The following is a 25,119-nucleotide window of genomic DNA, read 5'->3' as shown; positions in this document are numbered from 1 at the left end:
GTCTGCTTTCAAAGCCAGTGATTTAGCCCAGTGAGCTAAATGAGCATGATGCATTCTGGAAAGAGTTACTAAATATAGACAATTCAAAGGATTCTGTAGAGATCAGAATTACAAGCTGTAACAAAGATGGAGCTCAATCAAATTTTCGCAAAAATTTGAGGGGCAATCAAATTAGTTTGGGAGATTACACAAATATACCTTGCTCAATTTGTTTCCCCAACTGGCTTTTGTTTGGATTGGATTGGATTGGATTGGATTTGTTTATTGTCACGTGTACCGAGGTACAGTGAAAAGTATTTTTCTGCAAGCAGCTCAACAGATCATTCAGTACATGGGAAGAAAAGGGAATTGAACAGAATTCAAGAAAATACATGAGAATACATAATAGGGCAACACAAGATATACAATGTAACTACATAAGCATTGGCATCGGATGAAGCAGACAGGGTGTAGTGTTAATGAGGACAGTCCATAAAAGGGTCATTTAGGAGTCTGGTGACAGTGGGGAAGAAGCTGTTTTTGAGTCTGTTCGTCCGTGTTCTCAGACTTCTGAATCTCCTGCCCGATGGAAGAAGTTGGAAAAGTGAGTAAGCCGGGTGGGAGGGATCCTTGATTATGCTGCCTGCTTTCCCCCGGCAGCGGGAGGTGTAGATGGAATCAATGGATGGGAGGCAGGTTCGTGTGATGGACTGGGCGGTATTCACGACTCTCTGAAGTTCCTTGCGGTCCTGGGCCGAGCAGTTGCCATACCAGGCTGTGATGCAGCCTGAGAGGATGCTCTCTATAGTGCATCTGTAAAAGTTGGTAAGGGTTAATGTGGACATGCCAAATTTCCTTAGTTTCCTGAGGAAGTAAAGGCGCTGTTGTGCTTTCTTGGTGATAGCGTCGACATGAGTGGACCAGGATAGATTTTTGGTGATGTGCACCCCATGGAATTTGAAACTGCTCACCATCTCTACCTCGGCTCCGTTGATGCTGACAGGGGTGTGTACAGTACTATGCTTCCTGAAGTCGATGACCAGCTCTTTAGTTTTGCTGGCATTAAGGGAGATTGTTGTCGTTGCACCACTCCACTAAGTTCTCTATCTCCCTCCTGTATTCAGACTCGTCGTTGTTCGAGATCCGGCCCACTATGGTCGTATCGTCAGCAAACTTGTAGATGGAGTTGGAACCAAGTTTTGCCATGCAGTCGTGTGTGTACAGGGAGTAGAGTAGGGGGCTAAGTACGCAGCCTTGCGGGGCACCGGTGTTGAGGACTATTGTGGAGGAGGTGTTGGTGTTCATTCTTACTGACTGTGGTCTGTTGGTCAGAAAGTCAAGGATCCAGTTGCAGAGTGGAGAGCCAAGTCCTAGGTTTTGGAGCTTTGATATGAGCTTGGCTGGGATTATGGTGTTGAAGGCGGAGCTGTAGTCAATAAATAAGAGTCTGATGTAGGAGTCCTTGTTTTCGAGATGCTCTAGGGATGAGTGTAGGGCCAGGGAAATGGCGTCTGATGTGGACCGGTTGCGACGGTATGCGAATTGAAGTGGGTCAAGGCGTTCCGGGAGTATGGAGGTGATGCGCTTCATGATCAGCCTCTCAAAGCACTTCATTACAACTGACGTCAGGGCCACCGGGCGGTAGTCATTGAGGCACGTTGCCTGGTTCTTCTTTGGTACCGGTATGATGGTGGTCTTCTTGAAGCAGGTGGGGACCTCGGAGTGGAGTAGGGATAGATTAAAGATGTCTGTGAAAACCTCTGCCAGCTGGTCCGCGCAGGTTCTGAGTGCACGACCAGGGATCCCGTCCGGGCCCATCGCCTTCCGTGGGTTCACTTTCAGGAAGGCCGATCTGACTTCGGAAACTGTGATGGTGGGTATGGGTGAATTATGGGTTGCTGGGGCACTCGATAGCGGGTTGTTGGTTACCTGCTCAAACCGAGCATAGAATGCGTTAAGTTCATCGGGGAGGGGTGCACTGCTGCCAGAGATACTGCTCGGCTTCGCTTTGTAGCCCGTTATGTTGCTTAGTCCTTGCCACAACCGCCGAGAGTCTGTCTGTGACTCTAGCTTAGTTTGATATTCTCTCTTGGCATCTTGGATGGCTTTGCGGAGGTCGTACCTGGATTTCTTGTATAGGACAGGGTCGTCTGCCTTGAACGCCTCAGATCTGTCCTTCAGTAGGGAGTCAATCTCGCGGTTGAGCCATGGTTTCCGGTTGGGGAACGTACGTACTGCTTTCTTTGAAGAAAGTTTGAAGACTTTCTGGGCCTTTCATCTATTCCTTAATTATGTTTTTAGATCTACTATTGTTGATTTGCATTCTGTAATTTGTCTGCGATACTTCCACGCCCTGCTGATCTGTCATTTCTGATCTCTAATCCCAGCATAAAGAATTTTTGTCTTGTGCTTCTTCTCCACCTGTTTTGCAAAAATAAACAGGATCTGTCCCCTCTATGGATAAATGAGTATTGAGCACAACCAGGCCCAGCTACAGCTGGACTCAATCATCTGATGGGACAGAACTGTCCAATTAATTGAATTAAAAACTTGATTTACTTCAAGACGAGCAAACTAAGCATTTCTGCAGGACACACCTAAACAATCAGATAAGATTTAATGGTGTTTTTCCTGATGCAAACCCACAAATTACCAAAGTAATTGAATTCAATTTCACAAACTTGCCCAAGTGGAATTTGATCTCAGGATCTCCAAAGTTGCTGATCCAGCATCATTGTCACTAGGCTAAAGTACTAACACCATGTAACCATCCTCCATCTCAGCCTCACGTAAAGAACATAAGAATGGGAACTACAGACCATGCAACCAATCAAGCCTGCACTGCCATTTAATATTATAGCTGACCTTTGGCTTCAATTCCACTTTCCCACCTTCTTTCCATATGTCTTGATTTCAGCCCCAAATATATTCAATATTTTATTTTATTTAGAGTACCCAATTTTTTTTCCAATTAAGGGACAATTTAGCATGGCCAATCCACCTAACCTGCACATCTTTGTGTTGTGGGGTGAGACCCACGCAGTCACGGGGAGAACATGCAAACTCCGCAAGGACAGTAATCTGTGGCCGGGATCGAATCCGGGTCCTCAGCACGATTAAGCAGCAGTGTTAACCACCAGGCCACCGTGCCACCCAAATATATTCAATCATGACCCTCTGGGCTAGAGAATCCAAAGGATTCGCAAACCTTGAGTGAAAACATTTTTCATCTTGGTTCCAGGAGACTGTGATCCAATGTTTGTTTCTCACGCTGGGGAATCTAACCACAAAATGAAAAGCCTCATCAGGATCTTTTATGTTTCACTGAAATAACCTCTTATCCTTCTAAACTCCAGCGAGTTTATGACCAATTTATTTAGCTACTCATCTCAGGGACCAATAAAGTGAAGCTTTAATGGAAGTGTATCCTTCCCTAAATATAGAGTCCAAAACTGCACACAATATTCTAGGTATGGTTGCATCAAAGCCCTGTATGATTGTAGCAAGACTCTTGATTCATGCACTCTAATCCCCTTGCCATTTGCCTTCCTAATTGCTTGCTGTACCTGCATGCTAACTTCCTGTGTTCTTTGTATGACTATACCCAAGTCCCTCTGAACATTCACATTTATAAGTTTCATGTTTTTTTTTTAAAGTCTGGTTTTCCATTCTTATGGCCAAAGTGGCTAACCTCGCACTTCTCACTTACAGTATACTCTATATGCCACCTTGTGCCCACACACTTAACTTGTCCATATCTCTTTCCAGCCTCTGTGTTCTCTTCACAGCTTACATTCCCATCGAACTTTGTACTTTCTATAAACTTAAGATACATACTGTCTCTTTGTACAGTCATTCATGTAGATTGCCTCAGCACTGATCCTTGTGGCACTCCACTCGCCACAGCTTGCCAACCTGTGAACTCCCTGTTTAACCTTGCTCCTTGCTTCCTGACCATTAATCAATTCTGTGCTAATATATTATCCCCAACTTCATGAACCCTTATCTTCCATATTTACCTTTGGTGCTGCGTCTTATTGTATGCCTTTTGGAAATCCAAGTACATTAAATCAAACCATTCCTTTATCTACCTTACCAGTTAGTCTAAAAAATTTCTAATAAATCTGTCAATGATTTCCCTTTCATAAACCATACTGGAACCATTCCAGAGAATTTTATAAAATCATAACCAGCTCAGCCACTATCTGAAGCTATCGCCTTAGAAACCTAGAATGTAGGCCATCGAGTTCTGGGAATTTGTTGGACTTTAGTCTCTGCTGATATTATTTTCCTTAATTTGATCTTTCTTTTTAGTCCCTGGATTACGCTTCATTTCTGATATTTTCCACCCATCTGCCATCCCCATTTCCCACGGTGCATAAATTCCATACTGCTCAGTCTTGCCTAAAAGCAGAGTTCATTCTGTTTCTCAAAGAACAGGATATCCAACACCCCACTGCTATAACTGTAGGAAATTACAAAGTCACATCATACAGGCCAGAGTCGTATTTTTGGGGCCAGCTGTGACGAGTGGACTGCCACAAGAATCAGTGCTTAATTATTTGCAATCTATATTAATGGCTCAGCCAAAGTGACAGATTAATCTATCTACATCAACTGGCAATACAAGGTTTGGTGGGAATGTAAGCTGTGAAGAGGAGACAAAGAGATTGCATACAAAGTTACAGACCACATGCAGGAAAATGGGATTAGAATAGTGAGATGCTTGATGGCTGATGCAGACACGGTGGGCTGAAGAACCTGTTTTTGTGTTGTAAGACCCTATGACAAGTTAAGTGTTCACGTGGGCAATAAGCTGGCAGATAGAGCAAACTGTAATGTGGAGAAGTGCGAGAGCAGAGAACTGCAAGCCAGAAAGACAGACTGATGAAAAGCAAAATCAGGCGGCTGTCAGAAAATACAGTAATTAGAAAGCAATGAAGGAGCCACCTGTGAACAAAACAGTTATCACTAAGAGTTTTCAAAAAAAAACTCCTCCAATAAACCAGGCTAAATTTTATAAACTAGGCAATAGAGAAACTAGGAACATATATCCAGCAAAAGCAAGTACAGAATTGAAGACTCAGAGCAACTAGAGATAGCTAAACTCCAATCCGCGGAGATCAACAGAGAATTAACAATTTCTATACTTCATAAACCACGAAGCAAAAAACTTAATACCCACAGACTTGCCAACCTCTCCGTTCCACTCACCTGAGAGAGGGGCACTTACAAGGTATTCAAAATCAGCTGAAGAGATCTACTTAGAAATCTGGGACAGCCTCAGTGGTTAACCTCCCAAATTCTGCAATGTTCTTACTTCCTGAATGAACTTCCCCAAATGAAAACTCTTCCACCACACTGAAAAAACTATCATAGACATCTTCCCAAGGACATTGTGTAATCAGATTAATGTACAGTGTAGCCACCTGGGGTCACCACTGCCCAAACACAAAATGGAAGATTGCAAGGAATGCAGGGAAAATGGACATGTTGTAAAAAGCAAGCAGCTTGCAAAGCACTTGTATATTTGGACTGCTGCAGAAACCAGTTTTGGCTGTTGCCGAACCCAGACAACACTATGAAAAGAAACAAGTTAACATATTAATGAGGCGATACCGGGTGATCCCCAGGCACAAAAGAAACAAGTTAACACTAATCGATACATTCAATGGAAGGCCAGACTTTTCAGCGCCAAAGAAGCCCAAAACAATAAGTCCTAAGAACCGCCCCTGTGATCGAGGAATTGCCCCGCTATTGGGGAATTCAAATCAATCGATTGGGAAGAGACCCAATCGATTGCGAGAGTATAGAGGGTCCGCCCAGGTGGGCGCAAGACCCCGAGAGGAGTATAAGACAGAGACCGCGACCCCAGCTCTCTCTCTCTGCCAGTCTCTCCTTGACCAGCCAGCCCTCCCAGCAGAACACCGTTGCAGCAGAAGAACCTTGAGGAGGAGAGGCCTGGGCAGAAGAACCTTGAGGAGGAGAGGTCTGGACAGAAGCCGCCAACAACCAAGTCACAACGCACGCTACGAGATAGACACTCCTGACCCCCTGTAGTCCATAACTACTGGAAGCCTGCGGACCCAGGACAAAGCTAGAAGCCGTTGTTCCCTGATCCGGCAGTCCCCTTATCCAGATAAGTATTTGGCCTATTAGCGGTAGGATTAGCCTAGGATTATAGTTTTATATGCATGATTAGTAGATTATTGTAATATAATAAACGTGTCTTGTTTGAACTTACTAATTGGTGTATGGTTTTATTGCTTTGAACTTGACCTTGAAACTTGTGGCGGTATCTTAACGATACCTGGCGACTCCATAGCTAAGTAATGAAACAGAGCCAAATTGAGTGTTAAGCACACTCACCCAGAACGAGCAACAACAGTAAGGGCAAACATCTAAACACCATCTTCTGAAATGAGAATGCCAAACAGAACAGCGTTCAGTAGATACAAGTTTTATTTACAAAAAACAGAAAGTAAACAGAAAATATGAGGGTCCTCAAACAGGTTTCCATTATAAAAAAAATCTACATATATGGAAGTTTCGCACTTCTTTCATATTTCTTTGAATACAAATAACCGGAAAAGTAGTCCCAATTTCTCCAATACAAAGCTTCAAGTTTATATTTTATACACAATCATCAATTTTAGAGCCTACCTGAAGTACGATGAAATGGTCCAATCCTATGGGCAAGTATAGTTATTAGAGCTTATGTGCAAAGTCTCCTTAAAATGCACCATTCACAAAATGTTTAGAATGTCTCAATGATAGCCAAGATTACTTTACATTCCTTAATGTCAGCACATTGTATGTACAGGGTACTTCGTTCATTTTAAAATTCGCAATTATTCCAGTGATATTTAAATATCATGCTAAACCCTTGATGAAATCCGTATCGTTTCTCTTAACCTTTTTTAGATTTTTATATACGAGAACTAGTGTCCTAATAGGCAAATGTAGAAATTATATAAAGTTGGATTTAAGACACACACATATATATATATATATATATATATGTATTCAATCCCATGGCCTGAAACACGTGACTTTCCAATAATAAAATGAAGAACTATTATATGCAATTGATTTAAGTGGATAGAAAAAAAGAGATGTACAAGGAAAGAAAAATAGTTTGCAGTGCAAATTAAGGTCTTATGGTTTAGCCTTCCTGACCGAAGTCATCTGTGAATTTCTTCAACTTCATGAGGTCCTCATCATTAACAGTTGGTTTTATGTTTGCTAACGATTGCACCATGTCAGGCTGAAGAGAAAGAAACAGGGAAATTATTAAGTGCAGTTAGAGACGGTCATGAATAATCCTCGCAAATTGTAAGACTATTTTCATATGCTACTGTTTTAGGAGACTTTTAGTTTCCGCTTTCACTCTGAACTGTTAGAATTGACCACAGTTCTTTGCAAAGCTCTTATATTCCCAACAGTTCATTTCACAAATTAATAGGAACCAAACTTTTGAAGAACTTAATGGTATACTTAATACCCTTCATTTAAAAATATGAACCAGTTCTTTAAACATTTTAAACTCAGGATGTATATAAAGTTAATCTTCATCCAAGGGCAACTCAATATTTTGATAAGATAAGAAATGGTTTTAAAAAAGCATTTGACCAATAAATATTATCCACACTATTCTCACAAGCTCTATTTTTTATACAGAGATGTGCATCACCCTTGCACCTGGCTTTTCTCTATTTTCCTAGGTTGATACTGCTATATCAAATACCACACATGAATACTAAGTTTCATTTCATTTCAAGTGGAACTCCATTTTTTTATATTCTCTGTAGAGAATACTCAATATCAAGGAGCAAGCAGAAATCTTCTTGCTGTGTGTAGATAGGGGCAGAAAGTTGCAAACGGACATTGATAGAGTAAGTGAGTGGACAAATCTGTGACAAATTGAACTTAAATGTGGACAAGTGCAAGGTCATCCATTTGAACTAAAAATTAGAGTATTTTCTAAATGCTGAGAGGCAGAGATATATAATGGCCCCAAGAGCAGATATCACTAAAATCTAGTGCACAGGCACATAAGGAATTAAGAATGGCTAATGGACCGGTAGTCTTTATCATTAAGATTAGAAATGATTTATAATTGTTCAGAGCTCTGGCTAGGCCACACCCGAGTTCTACAATCAATTTTGGATCTCAGGAAGGAAATGTTGGTCTTGTAGGGTTTGTAATTCAGGTTCACCATAATGATAATGGGGCTAAGAAGTTCATTATAAGGACAGATTACACAAGCCAAGCATGAATTTACTTGAATATAGAAGATGGTAGACAAGAGGGGAGGCGGTGACATAGTGATATTGTCACTGAACTAGTAAAGCACAGACCCAGAGTAACGCTCTGGGGACCCAGGTTTAAATCCCGCCACTGCCGATGGTGAAATTTGAATTCAATAAAAATCTGGAATTAAAATTCTAATGATGACCATGAAACCACAGTAGATTGTTGTAAAAACGCATCTGGTTTACTAATGTCCTTTAGGCAAGGTAGCACAGTGGTTAGCACTGTTACTTCACCGTGCCAGGGTCCCAGGTTCGATTCCCGGCCTGGGCACTGTCTGTGCGGAGTCTGCACGTTCTCCCCGCGTCTGTGAGAGTTTTCTCTGGGTGCTCCGGTTTCCTCCCACAAGTCCCAAAAGACAAGCTTGTTCGGTGAATTGGTCACTCTGAATTCGCCCTCTGTGTACTCGAACAGGCGCCAGAATGTGGCGACTAGGGGATGTTTACAGTAACGTCATTGCAGCGTTAATGTAAGCCTACTTGTGGCAATAATAAAGATTACTATTATATTATTATTATAAGGGAAGGAAATCTGCGTCCTTACCTGGTCTAGCCTACATGTGACTCCAGACCCACATCAATGTGGTTGACTCTTAACTGCTCCTTCAAGAACAATTAGGGATGGACATAAATGCTGGCACAGCCATGAACGAATAAGAAAAATTAATAGGGTAGACAGGAGAAAAAATATTTCCCCTGGTGTACGAGTCCGGAATAAGGGGCATAATGTTTGAATTAGAAATAGGTTGTTCAGGGGTGATATTGGAAAACACTTCTTCATACAAAGAGTTATCAAAATCTTGAGCTCTCTCCCCTAAAAGCCATTGAAGCTAGGTCAATTGAAATCTCAGACCAGAGATCAGTAAGATTTTTAATAGGCAAGGATACCAAGGGTTAGGGAACCAAGCCGGGCGGCACGGTAGTATACTGGTTAGCACTGTTGCTTCACAGTGCCAGTGACCTGGGTTCGATTCCCAGCTTGGGTCACCGTCTCTGCTGAGTCTGCACGTTCTCCCCCTGTCTGCGTGGGTTTCCTCAGGGTGTTCCGGTTTCCTACTACAATTCCCGAAAGACGTGCTTGCTTGGTGAATTGGACATTCTGAATTCCCCCTTGGAATTCTCCAACAGGCGCCGTTGCGTGGTGACTAGGGGATTTTAATAGTGACTTCATTGCAGTGTTAATGTAAGCCTTTGTGACACTAATAAAGATTATTATTAGGGAGATGGAGTTAAGTTATAGATCAGTCATTAAGTACTAATGGTGAAATAGGCTCCAGGGATTGACTGGCCTACTCTTCATAGAATCATAGAATTTACATTGCAGAAGGAGGCCATTTGGCCCATCGAGTCTGCACTGGCCCTTGGAAAGAGCACCCTACTTAATCCCACGTCTCCACCCTATCCCCGTAACCCAGTCACCCCACCTAACCTTGTTGGACACGAAGAGCAATTTATCATGGCCAATCCACCTAACCTGCACACATTTGGACTGTGGGAGGAAATCAGAGCACCCGGAGGAAACCCAATGCAGACACAGGGAGAACGTGCAAACTCCGCACAGACAGTGACCCAAGCCGGGAATCGAACCTGGGACCCTGGAGCTGTGAATCAACTGTGCTAACCACTGTGCTACTCTTGTTCATGTGAGCGAGTTAATTCATGGATGGATGGCCACAACTTCAAAATCTAGCAGTAACAGGCCTGACTGGTGCATTACAGATCACTTAAAGAGCAAATGTAAACTGTATCAAAAGCTAGCACTGTGTAATTTAAAAACAAAGTCCAATTAAGGGGCAATTTAGCATGGCCAATCCATCTACCCTGCACATCTTTGGGTTGTGAAGGTAGGACCCACGTAGACACTGAGAGAATGTGCAAACTCCACAGAGACAGCGACCCGGGGCCGAACTCGGGTCCTCGGTGTCATGAGGCAGCAGTGCTAACCACTGCGCCACGCTCACTGCACAGTTAGTGAGAAGTTAGATGTTACTCAAAGTGTTGAGCTCACTATTTGAAGTGATAATCACATGACTGAGGACAAAAAGAGTGACTGAATAGTTTACAAGGCAACTTTAGTTCAGGAAAATATTTGCCCTATCCTAATTCATCCATGTGGAAAGAATTGCATTTTGCTTTCATTAGTTTATTTTAAAATGCGTTTTACACAATAAATTTTTGTTGCGAACACTTTTCTCACACTAGCTGTAAATTAGCTGCATAAACCTTGCTTTCCTGGTTCTATTACCATTTTAATTTGAAATAGCAGCCCAGATTTACCTTTGTATACCATCTACACCATACCTTGTATCGGAGATCTCCTTCAAGTTCCTGGTTTCAAGTTTTGACAGACTTGGTTCTCCAGTCTTTGCTTATAATCCATTCTTTAAATTATCAGGGCCGGAATTGTCAATGTACCAGCAAGTGCATGCTGTGACAATAACATTGTTACGCTAATTGCCTTATGAAGAGGTAATGGTCATTGACTCAAACTCGAGAGTATAAATGGACAAAGCAGAAACAATTGCTGTGGAGTAATTATATGTGAGTTTGTATCTCTGGCGAGTTGAATGCAGAATAAACTTGAAGTTAAAGACAAGTTGCTACATTATTCCTCCATCATATAACAGGAACAACAATTAGGGAGGGGAGATGGTGACATACTCGTAAAATCACTGAACTAGCAATCTCAAGACGCTGGGTATATCTTAAATCCCACTATGACAGCTGGTGGAATTTTAATTCATTTAATAAAAATCTGGAATATAAAACTAATGATGACCATGAAACTATCATTGATTATTGTAACAACTCACTTGGGTCACTACAGGTGACTTCAGATCCACAGTAACGTGGCTGACTCTTGGTTGTCCTCCAGGAAACTACTCAGTTCAAGAACAATTTGGGATGGGTAACAAATGCTGGCCTCTGCTGTGACGTCCACATCCCATGAAATAATTAAAATATTTTGTGCCTTGGTCTCACCTCCAAGGTGTAAAGGTTTCCCAGTGTACAATTTGTGGTTTGATTAGAGCACTGTACAGTTTAAACATGACTTCCGATTCGTATTCCAGTCTTTTATTAAGTTCAGCAATTTATTTAATTGTTTGTTGTTCTGTAGCAATAGTAAAATCTGATGCATACAGGACAAAGACTGCATGTGTACAGTGGCCCAAAAGCATTATAAAGAAGGACTAAGTCATCCAGAGTGTGTCAGGATTGGAACGAAATACAAGACTGAGATTAAGAAGATAACAAAAAAATCTTGGAAAAAATCTTGAAAGGGGAATGAGGGGAAATGTTCATATCTCAAGTTCCTAAAATGGAAAGGAGTGGTAGGGCAGGGTTGAAAAGAATTAAAATACAGAGAAGTAACGGAGAAATTGAAAATTCACAGCACTCAAACTTTTGGCATTTTTGAAGAATATGATTCTTTTAATCAGGAATAGAAATGTTAAGGTGCAAAGTAGGCATATACCTTTATGCAGTTCCTTGTGTCGCAAAACATTTCAAAGCACATTATTTATGAAATAACTTCAACATGGTGTGGTAAATGGAGTCGAATGCACAACAATTGTGTCTAATTTTTCACATTTACCAAAGTAACCAATTAAATTGAATCATGCAATGCAAACAATCCAACTGCCAAATTATTTATTACCCAAGTATAGGTTCATCATAGAATTTATAGTGCAGAAGGAGGCCATTCGGCCCATCAAGTCTGCACCGGCCCTGACAAAGAGCACCCTACTGAAGCCCACGTATCTACCCTATCCCCGTAACCCAGTAACCCCCACTTAACATTTTTTGGACACTAAGGGCAATTTACCATGGTCAATCCACCTAACCCGCACTTCTTTGGACTGTGGGAGGAAACCAGAGCACCCGGAAGAAACTTACGCAGACACGGTGAGAGCGTGCAGACTCCGCACAGACAGTGACCCAGCCGGGAATCGAACCTGGAACCCTGGAGCTATGAACCAACTGTGCTAACCACTATGCTACCGTGCTGCCCTTATTTCAATCAGATTGTTTTGCACAGGCATGGCGGTTTTAAACATTTCACCTTCATGACATGGGGAAACAACCAGAGATCTATCGGAGACATAATGGCAATATATGCAGAAATTAAGGTCACTTGCCATAGACACGACAGGCTCCAGAAGTTTATCCCCTGGAACATCAATCCAGGTCATCTCCAAAGCATTAGGATCACCAGGTGAACATGGCATTAAGAGGTCATCTACAATCACAGATGGATCAGCATTTGAAGGACCTCTGACCTACAAATTTAAAAAAGGCAAACTACTTAATTAATATGTTGCAAGTTAACAATGTTAAATACGGACTTTATTTAAATGCATCTTCTGTACAGTAGCTGGAGTAACCACGTGAATTGGTTAACAGTTTGTGAGCTGTTAACAGAAGCAAAATATTGTTCAAAATCTGAAATAAACAAAGTAAACGCTGGAAACATTCAGGTCTGGGAGCATCTGAAGAGATAGTTAAAGTTAACATTTCAGATTCATAACCCTCCATCAGATCTAGTTGCCAGCTTATAGCAGTCAATTGCTAAGATGTTATGTGTTGCTGCATCCACGATTTCACAATAGACTGACTGCTCAACTAGTTATTGCATAAATAACAATAAGTAAAATTGATTTTCATTGGGTCAAGTCTGAACAAAAGAACTTGCCTATCGAAAATAATTCATCAAATAATGTACACATTGGGGAAATACAATGACTAAATGCAGCAATATGAGAGTATGGAGAGAAACATTCTAACATAAAATTATCATAGGACACTTTTGTTTTTGGAAATACAAACGCAGTTGGTTTGAATTTGTAACAGAAAAATCCAAATTTAATGTAATTTTTTAAGGAAAGATGCTCATGTGCTGTCTCTCAATTTGATAATTAAAATTTAGTGGGGGTTAATAGATTCAGGACGATAAGCCAAAGTTGTCCGATTAAGTTTTTTTAAAAAGCACAATTCCACAAATTCTATAGGTCATAAGAATGGACAGATTATATAGAACAGCAAAGAGTGACTAAATGATTAATAAAGAGGGATAAATAAGAATATTAGAACGCTAGAAGTTTAAAAACAGATAGTAAGAGTTTCCACTGGCATTTAAAAACAAAATAAAAATAAAGCCAGCATTGGTCCTCTCGAGTGAGAATGGGGAGTTAATAATGGAAAAAAAGAAATGGTGAATGAATTGAACAGAAACCCTGCAAATGTCTTCACTGTAGAGGGTGCAAATAACATACAATAAATAATTGTGAATCAGGAGGTGAAAGGGAGGGTGGAACTTAAACAATTACAATCAGCAGGGAAAGGCTACTGAGAAAATTATTTCTACTAAAAACTGACAGCTTCTCACGTCCTGATGGACTTCATCCTAGGGTCTTAAAGTAAATGCCTGCTGAGATATTAGGTGCACGAGTTTTAATTTTCCAAAATTCCTTGGATTCTGGAAAGGTCCCATCAGATAGGGAAGGCAGTAGCGCAATGGTATTGTTACTGGGCTTGTATTCCAGAAAAGTGAGTTCAAATCCCATCACAGTAGTTGGTGTCATCTGAATTCAATAAAAACCTGGAATTAAAAAGAGCAGCACGGTGGGGCAATGGTTAGCACTGCTGCCTCAGGGCACCGAGGTTCGATCCTGCCCCCGTGAGGAGTTTGCACATTCTCTTCGTGTCTACATAGGATTCACCCCCACAACCCAAAGATATGTGTTTTTGACAATGGGCCACATCAAAGGTGAGAATGCAAAATAAGAGCTCATGATATAGGGAGTAACATAAAGAGGATCGGTTAACTAACAGGAAGATGAGTAGGGATAAATGGACCTTTCTCAGGTTAGCAGGACCATAGAATCCCTACAGTGCACAAGGGGGCCATTAAGCCCATCAGGTCCACACCGACCCATGTCCACTCCCCGTCCACCCTGCCCTATCCCCATAACCTAACTTGCACATCCATGGATACTAAGGACTGTGACGAGTGGTGTGCCATGGGGATCAGTGCTGGGCCTCAACTATTTACAATTTGTATCAATGACTTAGTTGAAGAATGTACAGTTGCTCAATTTGCTGAAAACATAAAGATAGATCGGGAAGTAAATTATGAAGAGGACTTAAGGAGTTTGCAAAGGGATATAGATAGGTCAAGTGAGTGGGAAGAGATTTGGCAGATGGAGTAAAATATGGGGAAAAATGAACATGCACACTTTTTCAGAAGGATAGAAAAGAAGCATTTTATTTAAATGGAGAGATATTGTAAAACTCTGACGAACAGAAGGATCTTGGTTTCCTGGCACATATATCAGAATTAGCATGCAGCTACACCAAGTGATTAGGAAGGCAAATGGAATGGTGTTGTTAATTGTAAAGGGTATGGAATTTAAAAGTCAGGATGTTTTGCTACAGTTGTACAGCGTAGCTGAGATCTCGTCTTGAGTACTGTGTTATCTTGGTCTCTTTATTTAAGCGAGGATTATGCATGTGTTACAGAGGTTTAATGGACTGATACCTGGGATGGGGGAGGTAATCTTACAAGGAAAGGTTGTACAATCTGGGTTTATATCCATTTAAGATTTAGAAGATCGAGAAGTGTTCTTATTGAAACATAAGTTCCTGAGCGAACCTGACAGGGTCAATGCTTGTGGGAGAGACTAGAACTTGAGGACATTTTTTTTTTTTAAGTCTCCCATAAGATAGAAATGGGAACAAATATTTTCTCTCAAAGGGTGAGGAATCTTGGGAATTCTTTTTCCCAGAGAGCAGTGAAGCGGGCTAAATTAATATTTTTAAGGCAGAGGCAGACAGAATGTGGAGTTGAGGTCACAATGAGATCAGCCATGATCTATTGAATGGCACAGCAGGCTTGAAGGGCAAAAAGCCTACTCCTGCCCCTAATTCATATGTTTATATGAAACTTTTCATTTAAAAAAAAATAAATTTAGAGGACCCAATTCTTTTTTCCCCCAATTAAGCAGCAATTTAGTGTGGCCAATTTACCTATCCTGCACGTCTTTTTGGGTTGAGGGGGTGATACCCATGCAGGCATGGGGAGAATGTGCAAACTCCAAATGGACAGTGACCCAGGCCGGGATCGAACCCAGGTCCTCTGCATCGTGAGGCAGCAGTACTAACCACTGAACCACCATGCTGCCCTGTGTTTGTCTGAAACTTAATGGGGGTTAGGGATGACAAATGTACGGTCAAAGAGAATTGATTTTATGAGCAACCTCAACTTTTGAGAAGAGGGTAATGTTTCAATGGTGAAGGAAAGCAGTTTTGGCATCTGATCAATGGGGACGCAACTTCAACTGGGAGTTGCGCTTCAAAGCTCCAGTGTTAGCTGAAGAAGCCAGAGTTTAATACATTTTGGACAAGGGCAGATAGGTGCTGGTATTAAGTGATACATTCAATTTAGCCAAATAGTAAGCTTTTAAAAACTTTTGATTCATTTAGGTCTTAATATCTGTCTGCAATTTGGACCTTTGCAGCAGCTTTGAATTCAATAATGGAGACAGTGGGTTAACAATGAGTGTTGATAGATATACCCGTGAAAACTGAATGGGGTGCTAATCATGTCAGCAAGGGGAGGTTGTAAATGAAGGGGGGCAGGGATAAAGAATGGAGCTTTTTGGCAAACCAGCATATACCTACAGTAATGAAAATCTTTTGAGAGGATGTATTCCTTTTTGTCATAACAGGTAAGAATGAAACCATTTGAAAGGTGAGCTAGAGTGAACAGTGAGTTGAAGGCAAGGCAGGTATTTAATAAAACAATTAAGGATGTGAAGAACAGAAAGGGAGCTCAACTCATTTTGGGTACTATTCTCTAAATTCTACATCTGTCATGGCAGATGTGAACCAAATATGTGAGAACAGGTGAAATATAATTGCAGCTTTTGTCAATTAATTTATTTACATTTACCTGTACAATTAATAGAATGGATACATATTTCCTGAACATTACCTCAATTTATTTTTATGGTACCTTACCCTCTTGAAATGAGTAGCTGACTGAACCTTTCTGACCGGCTGCATCAAAGCATCTCGGACTATGACACTGATGTCGGCCCCAGAATATCCATCTGTTTTCTTTCCCAATGTCAGATAATCTTCATCAGTCAGACTGTTTTGTGTTGTTCCAAGATGCAATTTGAACATCACAGCACGAGCACCCTGTTCAGGTAGTGGTATGTAGATACGTTTCTCAAATCTGGAAAACAACAGTTTAAGAATAAGAAATATTATGCCAAAGGCACTAATGATAATGAGGTGCAATAACGTGATTTGGTCAATAATGATGATTATTTGGTTTACAAACCTTTGCGACTACCTAAAATATGATATTCTGCAATCACAGCATTACATCTACATTTGAGCACTGCTTTGCTAAATTACAGGTGGGAATGTTGGGCTGAATTAGCATTGATAAGTGGACTGACCAAATTCAAAGCATATGATCATTTGTTTTTTTGGAAATATTATACCAACAGAACATTATTTTCCCTTTAAAACATCGATTTAAAATGGGCTTCAGTAATGATTTAGCATCCCATGCTAATATATCAATTAGGCGCCATTCAAGATAAATTGAAACGCCAACTCTATCATCAAAATAATTTAAGATCTCTGCAAGGAGAATCTTTCATAATTAACACAAATAGATCTTTATGGTATCGGTTTTCTTTTCTTCAAACTTACAATTTGACTTTGATAAAAATACATCATCCAACAGAAAATCATAATAAAAACCATATCATGTGAATAATTTCCGATTTTCCCCAATGACAGCATTGTCCATTTGAAAATAGATGCAAGATTATGTTAGATGCGTGCATTTAGCATTTCCCATATATGTCATTTCATAGAGAGAAATAACTGGCAAGAGAACACCAGAATGTTTACACAGTATTTCATAAGCTCTTTGTACAGTTGCACTATTTGATTACAGCACAAAGCAATATTCGACTGTTCTGCTTTGTTAAGAATTATAATTGTTCAGTGGAATGTTGCTCTGTAATTCTTGAGTGCACCTCATTTCACAAGGGGCCGCTTTCAGTTTGCTTGACAGCAGGTTTGTCAACCATAAAAGAACGACATAATTATGCTTGCGTGCATGCAGCTAATAGGGAGTCATAATTTGTTTACCAGTATGGATAATCTTCTGACAGATGATATTTTCATTTAAAAGGCATTACTTTTTTGAAAAAAGTTGCATAAACATTTTACCTTCTTCTAATGGCAGAATCTAGAACCCATGGGATATTGGTTGCTCCAAGGACCAAGATTCCTTCGTTATCTACTCCAACACCTGTGAAAAGTTATCAGTAGTTTTACTGTGTAACATACATTGTGTACATAACAGGACATAGTAGGAAAGTAGGAATTTGAACAGTGACAAGTTGAATTATCTCCTCAAACTCACCATGTTGAAAATTCCACAAAGTGAAATTTTGATTACCTAAACTCGGGTAGTTATATCTTAGTTAGACATGTGATAATTAATGTTTAGGTTCATGATTCAGCAAAAGGCAGATCATTCATTAAAAAAATTGCAGTTCAAAGAATAATAGATTTTCATCAATATAAGTTACGGTTAAAATCTTTTCCCTCAAACAATTCAGTTTCCACTGGCACTCTACTATTAAAGCTCAAATTAGATGAACATTGCAGGTATTTTATTGATTTCGACATAGCTTATATAGTGGGCCAGTAGTTGGAGAGAAACATTACTCTGGAAAACTATAATTGAAAATGCCACAGTAGTAAAATTGGATAAAGCATTTTTCTAGCCTTTTATCCATATGTACAAGTTTACAGGTTTTCTTGGAGAGAAGTGTTGTTTTAAAAGGTCGATGTTGGGTGTTCTTGGTGATGACAGCTTCATCCAGATATATTAATTTTGCTCAGTCTATCAACTATCTGGTTAGATTAACTATTTCCTATTGGTCTTATTTAATAAATAAAAGCATGATAAAACTGACACATTTGCCGCAGTTTAACATTCAGTAAAATGTAATGTCTTATAGTTATTTAGATATTTCACAAAGCAGCCTGGGACCATAGGCTACAATCAACAGCGACCTCTAATCCTTAACACATCGACATGGCAAACAGGTGCATGCACGATAATGAAGAAATACTTTCAGAATTGAACTTGCTGACAGAGGTTCTTCAAATGCCATTTAGAAACCCAAATTTAACTGCAGCCTTATGCTCATCTTTTACATTTGTGGTTTTGTTAATAAAATAAGAACTTTGCTGAACAGTTTCAATTAATATCATGTTGATTTCAACAACACTGAACTACTGTGTTGCTTTAACTTGTCGGGCAGTTACATACAAACATTTTCTAGTTAAATTTACTAGGTTGAAGGTACAAATCCATATGTTGCTTTTGTTGTAATGTCTAAATGGTAAGAGTCAAATAGACTCAACTGTCGTATCTCATTGCTGTGTGGAGACCCTGCTAGGTGCAGACTGGCTGCCATGTTTCGCATGCCACAATAGTGCCACAAAGTAATTTATGGGTGGCACAGTAGTTAGCCCTGCTGCCTCACAGCGCCAGGGACCTGGGTTCAATTGTGGCCTTTGGTGACTTTGTGCAGTTTGCATGTTTTCCCCCATGTCAGCATGGGTTTCCTCTGGGTGCTTTGGTTTCCTCCCACAGCCCAAAGATGTGCAGGTTAAGGGCAGCACGGTGGCCTAGTGGTTAGCACAGCTGCCTCACGGCGCTGAGGTCCCAGGTTCGATCCCGGCTCTGGGTCACTGTCCGTGTGGAGTTTGCACATTCTCCCCGTGTCTGCGTGGGTTTCGCCCCCACAACTCAAAAATGTGCAGAGTAGGTGGATTGGCCATGCTAAATTGCCCCTTAATTAGAAAAAATAATTGGGTACTCTAAATTTATAAAAAAAAAGATGTGCAGGTTAGGTGGATTGGCCATGCTAAGAAATTGCCCTTGGTGTTCAATGGTTAGGTCGAGTTATGGGGTTAAGGGGATAGACGGGGGAGTGGGATTAGGTAGGGTTCTCTTTCGGAGGGTTGGTGCAGACTCAATGAGCCAAATAGCCTCCTCTGCACAGTAGCGATTCTGTGACTTTTAGGATTTTAGACTTCCTGAGGAATTGAAAAGATGCAAAATTAATGCAAGTTATTTCCTTTATTTCAGCTTTCCTTCAAATACTAAGAGGACTGGATAATATAGATGTAGGCTTCAACTGCAAATTCAGAAATGCAGTCTCATGTAGGACTAAATTAGGATTTTGTTTTCTCTCCTTGATGCAGTGGCTAACTGTAAGACTCCCAGTAAAACTGTCAATGCTGCGTTCATCAACAGTTTTTAAAAACAGAACCACACAACATCAGGAACAAGATTGAACTTTGCAACAAAAAAAAAAGAGGGGATCCTAGCTCTGTGCTGCACACGTTTTCCTGACACCACAAAAACATCACATCATGAGAAACCACCAAAGAACAAGAGTGTAATATTTCGCTGACATTCTGAGAACTTTGATTTACTTTTGGGGCAAGCAGAGAGAGAACTTCAGAAACCTCTGCTCAAAAGGTTAATTGATTGGATAAAGTTCACAATACTGTGTAGGAATGGTGGTTGAAATTAACTTCTCTAATGCCATGCTTTAAGTTCCTAGATTCCACATAAAACTTTACGCGCAAACTATAAATAAGACTACTGACTGACTAACCCCAAAGATGCTTACCTTGCATCTGGACCAAGAATTCAGTTTTAATACGCCTTGCAGCTTCACTTTCATTTTCACTCCTCGAGCCACAAAGAGAATCAACCTCATCAATGAAGATAATTGAAGGCTTGTGCTCACGAGCAAGTTCAAATAAATTCTTTACCAACCTGAATAAAGCAGAAATACAGAAGCGATTGTGTGTAAATGTGTTTATAGCAATGTAATCATTCCTGCGACATAACCACCAACAAGTACCTGAGATATACCTCATAACTGAAAAGTCTTCCTTACAGTATGCAACTCTTGTTCACAAATCTTACTTCCTGTTTTCGGGATTCTCAGTTGCATTTGTAGGTTAAGATTTACCGAAGTGAACCTTCTCCATTCAATTTTGACATGTCGACTGTCTCGCTTTCGCTGCAACTGTTTATAATTAGAGCTGGCCAGTATGGTACCAGCTAGCGAGGGAACTACAGGCCCTGTGTACATATTGTTGTAAATAAAGTTACTTTCTGTTTGGATCTACAAACCTGTGCTCGATTCTTCGTGGCCCTCACAAAACTGATCAAAGTGTAGCCTCATATTAAAAGACAATGGTTTGGAAGACAAATGCACACAGATACAGGATAACATTTTGGAGAATGGAGTGGATTCAATCTCATTTATGCCATTTATTGAATAAACACCTTCATTTACTGCAGTTTCATTCAAATTTTAGACCACTGACTGTAATAAAGGACTACTTTGCAAAGCTTCAAACAATGACATGAACGATCTTGCCATGTTAATTTCACTTTTAATTGGTTAACACTTCCACTTCTGATCTAGATTGACTTAGTCAGAAACATGAGATGCAGTATTTTAGAAAAATAGCTCAAAGAGGCAGGAAATATAAAATTGTCTACTGCCGATTTTCAAACAGACAACTGTCAAAGTTATTAGTTCGAAGCTCCGTATTAGTGAGGATGATAGAAACTCACTTTTCACTTTCTCCAAGCCATTTAGAGACCAAGTCAGAAGAGGAGATTGAGAAAAATGTAGAGTTGTTTGCTTCTTTTGCCACAGCTTTTGCCAGGTAGGACTTGCCAGTTCCAGGAGGACCAAACAGAAGGATTCCTCTCCATGGAGTTCGTTTGCCTGGAGAAATAAATGTCTTTACAGTTGAAAGCCAAAACCTTGCTACAAAAAAGTCTTTACAATCATAACTAAGTAAAATTATATGGAAACTACATCAGGTAACACTCAAAGAACTGTATATTCATAACCAGCAACTCATGAAATTATAGAATTTAGTGTTGCAAATACCTGCTTTGTGGTTTACGCGCTTTAGCATATAACATGCGATTTTAGGAATGAAAGTTTAATTGCAGAGAGCTGGGGCAGTGGAACTGGGGTGGGTGGACCTAATTTAAAACTGATAAACAAATGATGTGAATGCAACAAAAGCAAGCCGGGAGGTTATTACAGTTAAAAAGTCCAAACAGAAGAGCTATAAAACATATGGTGGAGAAACTTAATTCATGCATGGCATAACTAATAATGGAAACAGAAAAGGGAAACATAGAAAGTAAACTGACCCTCCTTAATTCTAAGGAAACTAACTGAACTTGAGATTTGGAAACCAAATCTGCAGGGCAGGTTTGGACTGCTTGAGGTTATATAAAGGGACCCAGAGCCACTCAAGCAGTAGCTTGGAATTGGTGTGTCCAGTTTGCAGCACACCGAGAGGACAGACAAAGCAAATGACAATTAGACAAATGTACACGATAAGCAGACCTTTAAAAAACAAAATCTTCACTGTGAATGTGGGTGAGGCTTAATCTCAGTTTGAATTTTGTGAAGGAACAGAAGCTGGAAGTTTGCCTCATTTGAAACTAATAAATGGACCTACAGTGGTCCCAACAGAGTCTTGTGGCAAAGAAAGCAGCTAACAGATTTGCTTGGAAGAATTCAAAAAGTAACCAGAACATGGGACTGAGGCATCCACAATAAAGAAATGGTAAGAATTTGATAAGTTTCCAGAGGGCTGTGGCATACTTATCGTTGTTCCCCATGTAAGTAAATAACTTATGACATATTGTTCACATATGATAGAATTCTCGGCGGAAGTAAGAAGTAAACTTAAGGGCCTAGCATGTGTGGGTATAAACTATGGTGTCTGCTTTAATTTGTTCTATATGCAATAACATTTGTTTTATTTTGCAAAAAGTGAAATCAGTTTCAGTTCTATTGGTTTAAAAAAGGCGTTCAGCTTTCTTTTGAAATGTTGACTGACCATAATTGACCGTAACAACAGTCATGCTGGAAGAAAGAAAAATATTTCAAGTTACCATTTAAAAAGTGTTTGGAAGAGGTTTAACTTAATCTATAAAAAGTGATTCAAGATAGTTGGTATATAGTTTTTCTAGAAATCATTCATTTACACTATTTACGAGATTTCATCGAAAGTACATGGTTTCTAAGACACAGTTTTCTGCCCTGATCTCTTGGTCATCACCCTAATGCCGTGCTTACATCATAATTAACTTTTTTTTTAAAGTCATTTTTTCCAACTAAGGGGCAATTTAGCATGGCCTATCCACCAACCCTGCACATCTTTGGGTTGTAGGGGTGAAACCCACGCAAACACAGGAAAGTTGTGCAAACTGCACTCGGACAGTGACCCAGGGCTGGGATTGAACCTGGGGCCTTGGCGCCGTGAGGCAGCAGTGCTAACCACTATGTTGGCCGCACATCATAATTAACTTAACCATTAACCCATTACTCTACTAAAATAGCGAAGAATGAAACAACGTGGTCATTGCTAGTGCTATTTAAATGTGGCTTTTAAATATATTTCTCTAATGTTCAACAATTTTCTCAACAACGCGTTTTTCTGCTTCATTGTGATAATTTGAAATGTTGATTATTAATCTAGAGAGGCCGTTATGGTTCATCCATCATTGACATGCCAATATCAATGATGCAAATCTATGTGACTTTGAAACAATGGGTATCGGCTGGGGTATATTTGCTAAATGGTTGTGGTCATTGTTAAGCATCTCAAGTTACAAACAAAAAAATGGAAGTCAATGTTTGTGAAACAACTGAGAGATATGATGTTGAACCACAGCGCTAAGAATCTGTCAGATGAGAGCTTTCGGCAGGCAGAACCTCCCATGCAATCATCTTTTTAATTTAAAGATCTTTGAAAAAAAACAAAGAAACTTAAATCCTATCAAGGTGAAGCTGCAATCTCTTCTACCTTCTATCTCTCCTGATTCAGATTACAAACTGGAATATCCAGAAAACCACTTTATACAGAATGTACAACGGCTAAATATAGATAAGCTGCCGGTATTATCTGACAGACTGAAGCCTTGAACTAAACTGTAATAAAATACTAGATTATAATCATGTTGCTGTGAAATATGAAATTAACTCAAATTAGGTAAAAGTATAAAAGGTGTCAGTTGATGGGAGTCTCAAAATCGTAGGTTCAAATCCCACTCCAGACACTCGAGCACAAAAATCTAGGCTCTGTCCTGAGGGAGGCTACATTGTCACCAAGTTACTATCTTTTGGGTGACTCATGCCAAACCTCTGCTTTGAGATACACATAAAAGGTCCCATGGTAATAGATAAAAAAAATGATGCCTAATTCACTGTCACTTTTCTTTCAGAAATGACCATCCTGAAGCTCTGCCCACCTTACCAATAGAATTTCGATTTGTCTCTGTTACTTTTTTCACCAGTTCTGATGGAAGGTCATTGAGCTAAAATGCAATCTCTTGTTTTCCTGTCCACAGATACTGCCTGATCTGCTGAGTATTTTATCCCGGTGTCTGGCCAATATCTATTGCTTAATTAACATCACAAAAGCAGATGATTATCTGGTAATTATCCCATTGATGTTTATGGGAGCTAGTTGTGCAGAAATTGGCTGCTGCATTCTTGAATCACAACGGTGACTATACTTCAGGAACTGCTTCATGATTAGGATTTCCTGTGGTGTGAATGGTGCGATATAAATACAAATCATTTTTTCCAGCAATCAGTGCTTTATAGAGAAACAGTAATACAGAACTATCGAATGATGTGACAGATTAGTGATGTTTCACAACACCAATATTCTCATTAAAATATTTTTCTGGGCACAATAATAGTCACAGATAAATGCAGCAGGCAAGAATTTATACTTTAACAATCTGTAGTGCCTTTAATGTAATTAAATGTCCCAAGGTATCTCACAGGAGCATTATGAAGCAGAATTTATCACCAGGACAGGTGACTATAAGCTCAGTCAGAGGTAGGCTTCAAGGGGCATCTAAAAGGGGGAAGTAGAGGAAGAGAAAGGTTTAAGAAGGGAATTCAATTGCTTTGAGCCTTGGCAGCTAAAGTACAGCCACAAATAATGGAGTGATTAAAATCAGGGATACCGAAAAGGCCAGAAATGAAGGAGTGTGCATACCTGGAAGGATTGTACAGATGGAGGAGATTGCAGAAGCAGGGATGGATAAGAATCTGGAAGGATGTGGAAACAAGGATGAGAATTTTACCTAAGGGGTGGCTTAACCAGGTACCAACTCAGGTCAACAAACACAGGAATTTTCTTTTTTAAATTTAGAGTACCCAATTCATTTTTCCCAATTCAGGGGCAATTTAGTGCAGCCAATCCAACTAGCTTGCACATTTTTGGGTTGTGGGGGCGAAACCCACGCAAACACAGGGAGAATGTGCAAACTCCACACGGACAATGACCCGGGGTCGGGATCGAACCTGGGACCTTGGCGCCGTGAGGCAGCAGTGTTAACCCACTGCACTACCGTGCTGCCCTGAACAAACACATGGATGATGGGTGAACGGGACTTGGTGCGAGTTAGGACACAGGCAGAGTCTTGCATGTCCTCAAGTTTAAAGAAGGTAGAATGAGGGAGGTCAGACAATAGTGCTTTGGAATAGTCAATAGAGGTAGCAAAGGCATGACTGAGTGTTTCAGAATCAAATTATCTGCGGCAGGAGAGCATGTAATTGAGGTGAAAGGAGGCGCTCATCTCAGGGTTACGGCTGTGAATACTTACCAGGGAGAGGGCTGGAGTCACCTGTTAAAGAACAGAATTTGT

General features: G+C 40.2%; 1 protein-coding gene across 1 annotated transcript in view; it reads right to left on the bottom strand.

The window, feature by feature from the left end:
- Positions 1 to 6,423: 6,423 nt before the first annotated feature.
- LOC119966046 (vacuolar protein sorting-associated protein 4B-like) overlaps positions 6,424 to 25,119 on the bottom strand; it is a 43,157-nt gene continuing 24,461 nt past the window's right edge. Inside the window, exons 6-11 of the mRNA XM_038797207.1 lie at positions 20,998 to 21,154; positions 20,036 to 20,184; positions 17,547 to 17,628; positions 16,311 to 16,530; positions 12,431 to 12,571; positions 6,424 to 7,246 (exon numbers count right to left, since the gene is read on the bottom strand). Of these exons, the coding sequence (XP_038653135.1) occupies positions 7,145 to 7,246; positions 12,431 to 12,571; positions 16,311 to 16,530; positions 17,547 to 17,628; positions 20,036 to 20,184; positions 20,998 to 21,154 (851 nt within the window). The 3' untranslated portion in view covers positions 6,424 to 7,144. The remainder of the gene's footprint in view (positions 7,247 to 12,430; positions 12,572 to 16,310; positions 16,531 to 17,546; positions 17,629 to 20,035; positions 20,185 to 20,997; positions 21,155 to 25,119) is intronic.

This window comes from Scyliorhinus canicula, chromosome 5 (assembly GCF_902713615.1).
Source record: "Scyliorhinus canicula chromosome 5, sScyCan1.1, whole genome shotgun sequence".
NCBI classification, from domain to species: Eukaryota; Metazoa; Chordata; class Chondrichthyes; order Carcharhiniformes; family Scyliorhinidae; genus Scyliorhinus; species Scyliorhinus canicula.
Note: the sequence above shows the minus strand (reverse complement) of the source record. Positions and strands in the feature narration are given on the sequence as shown.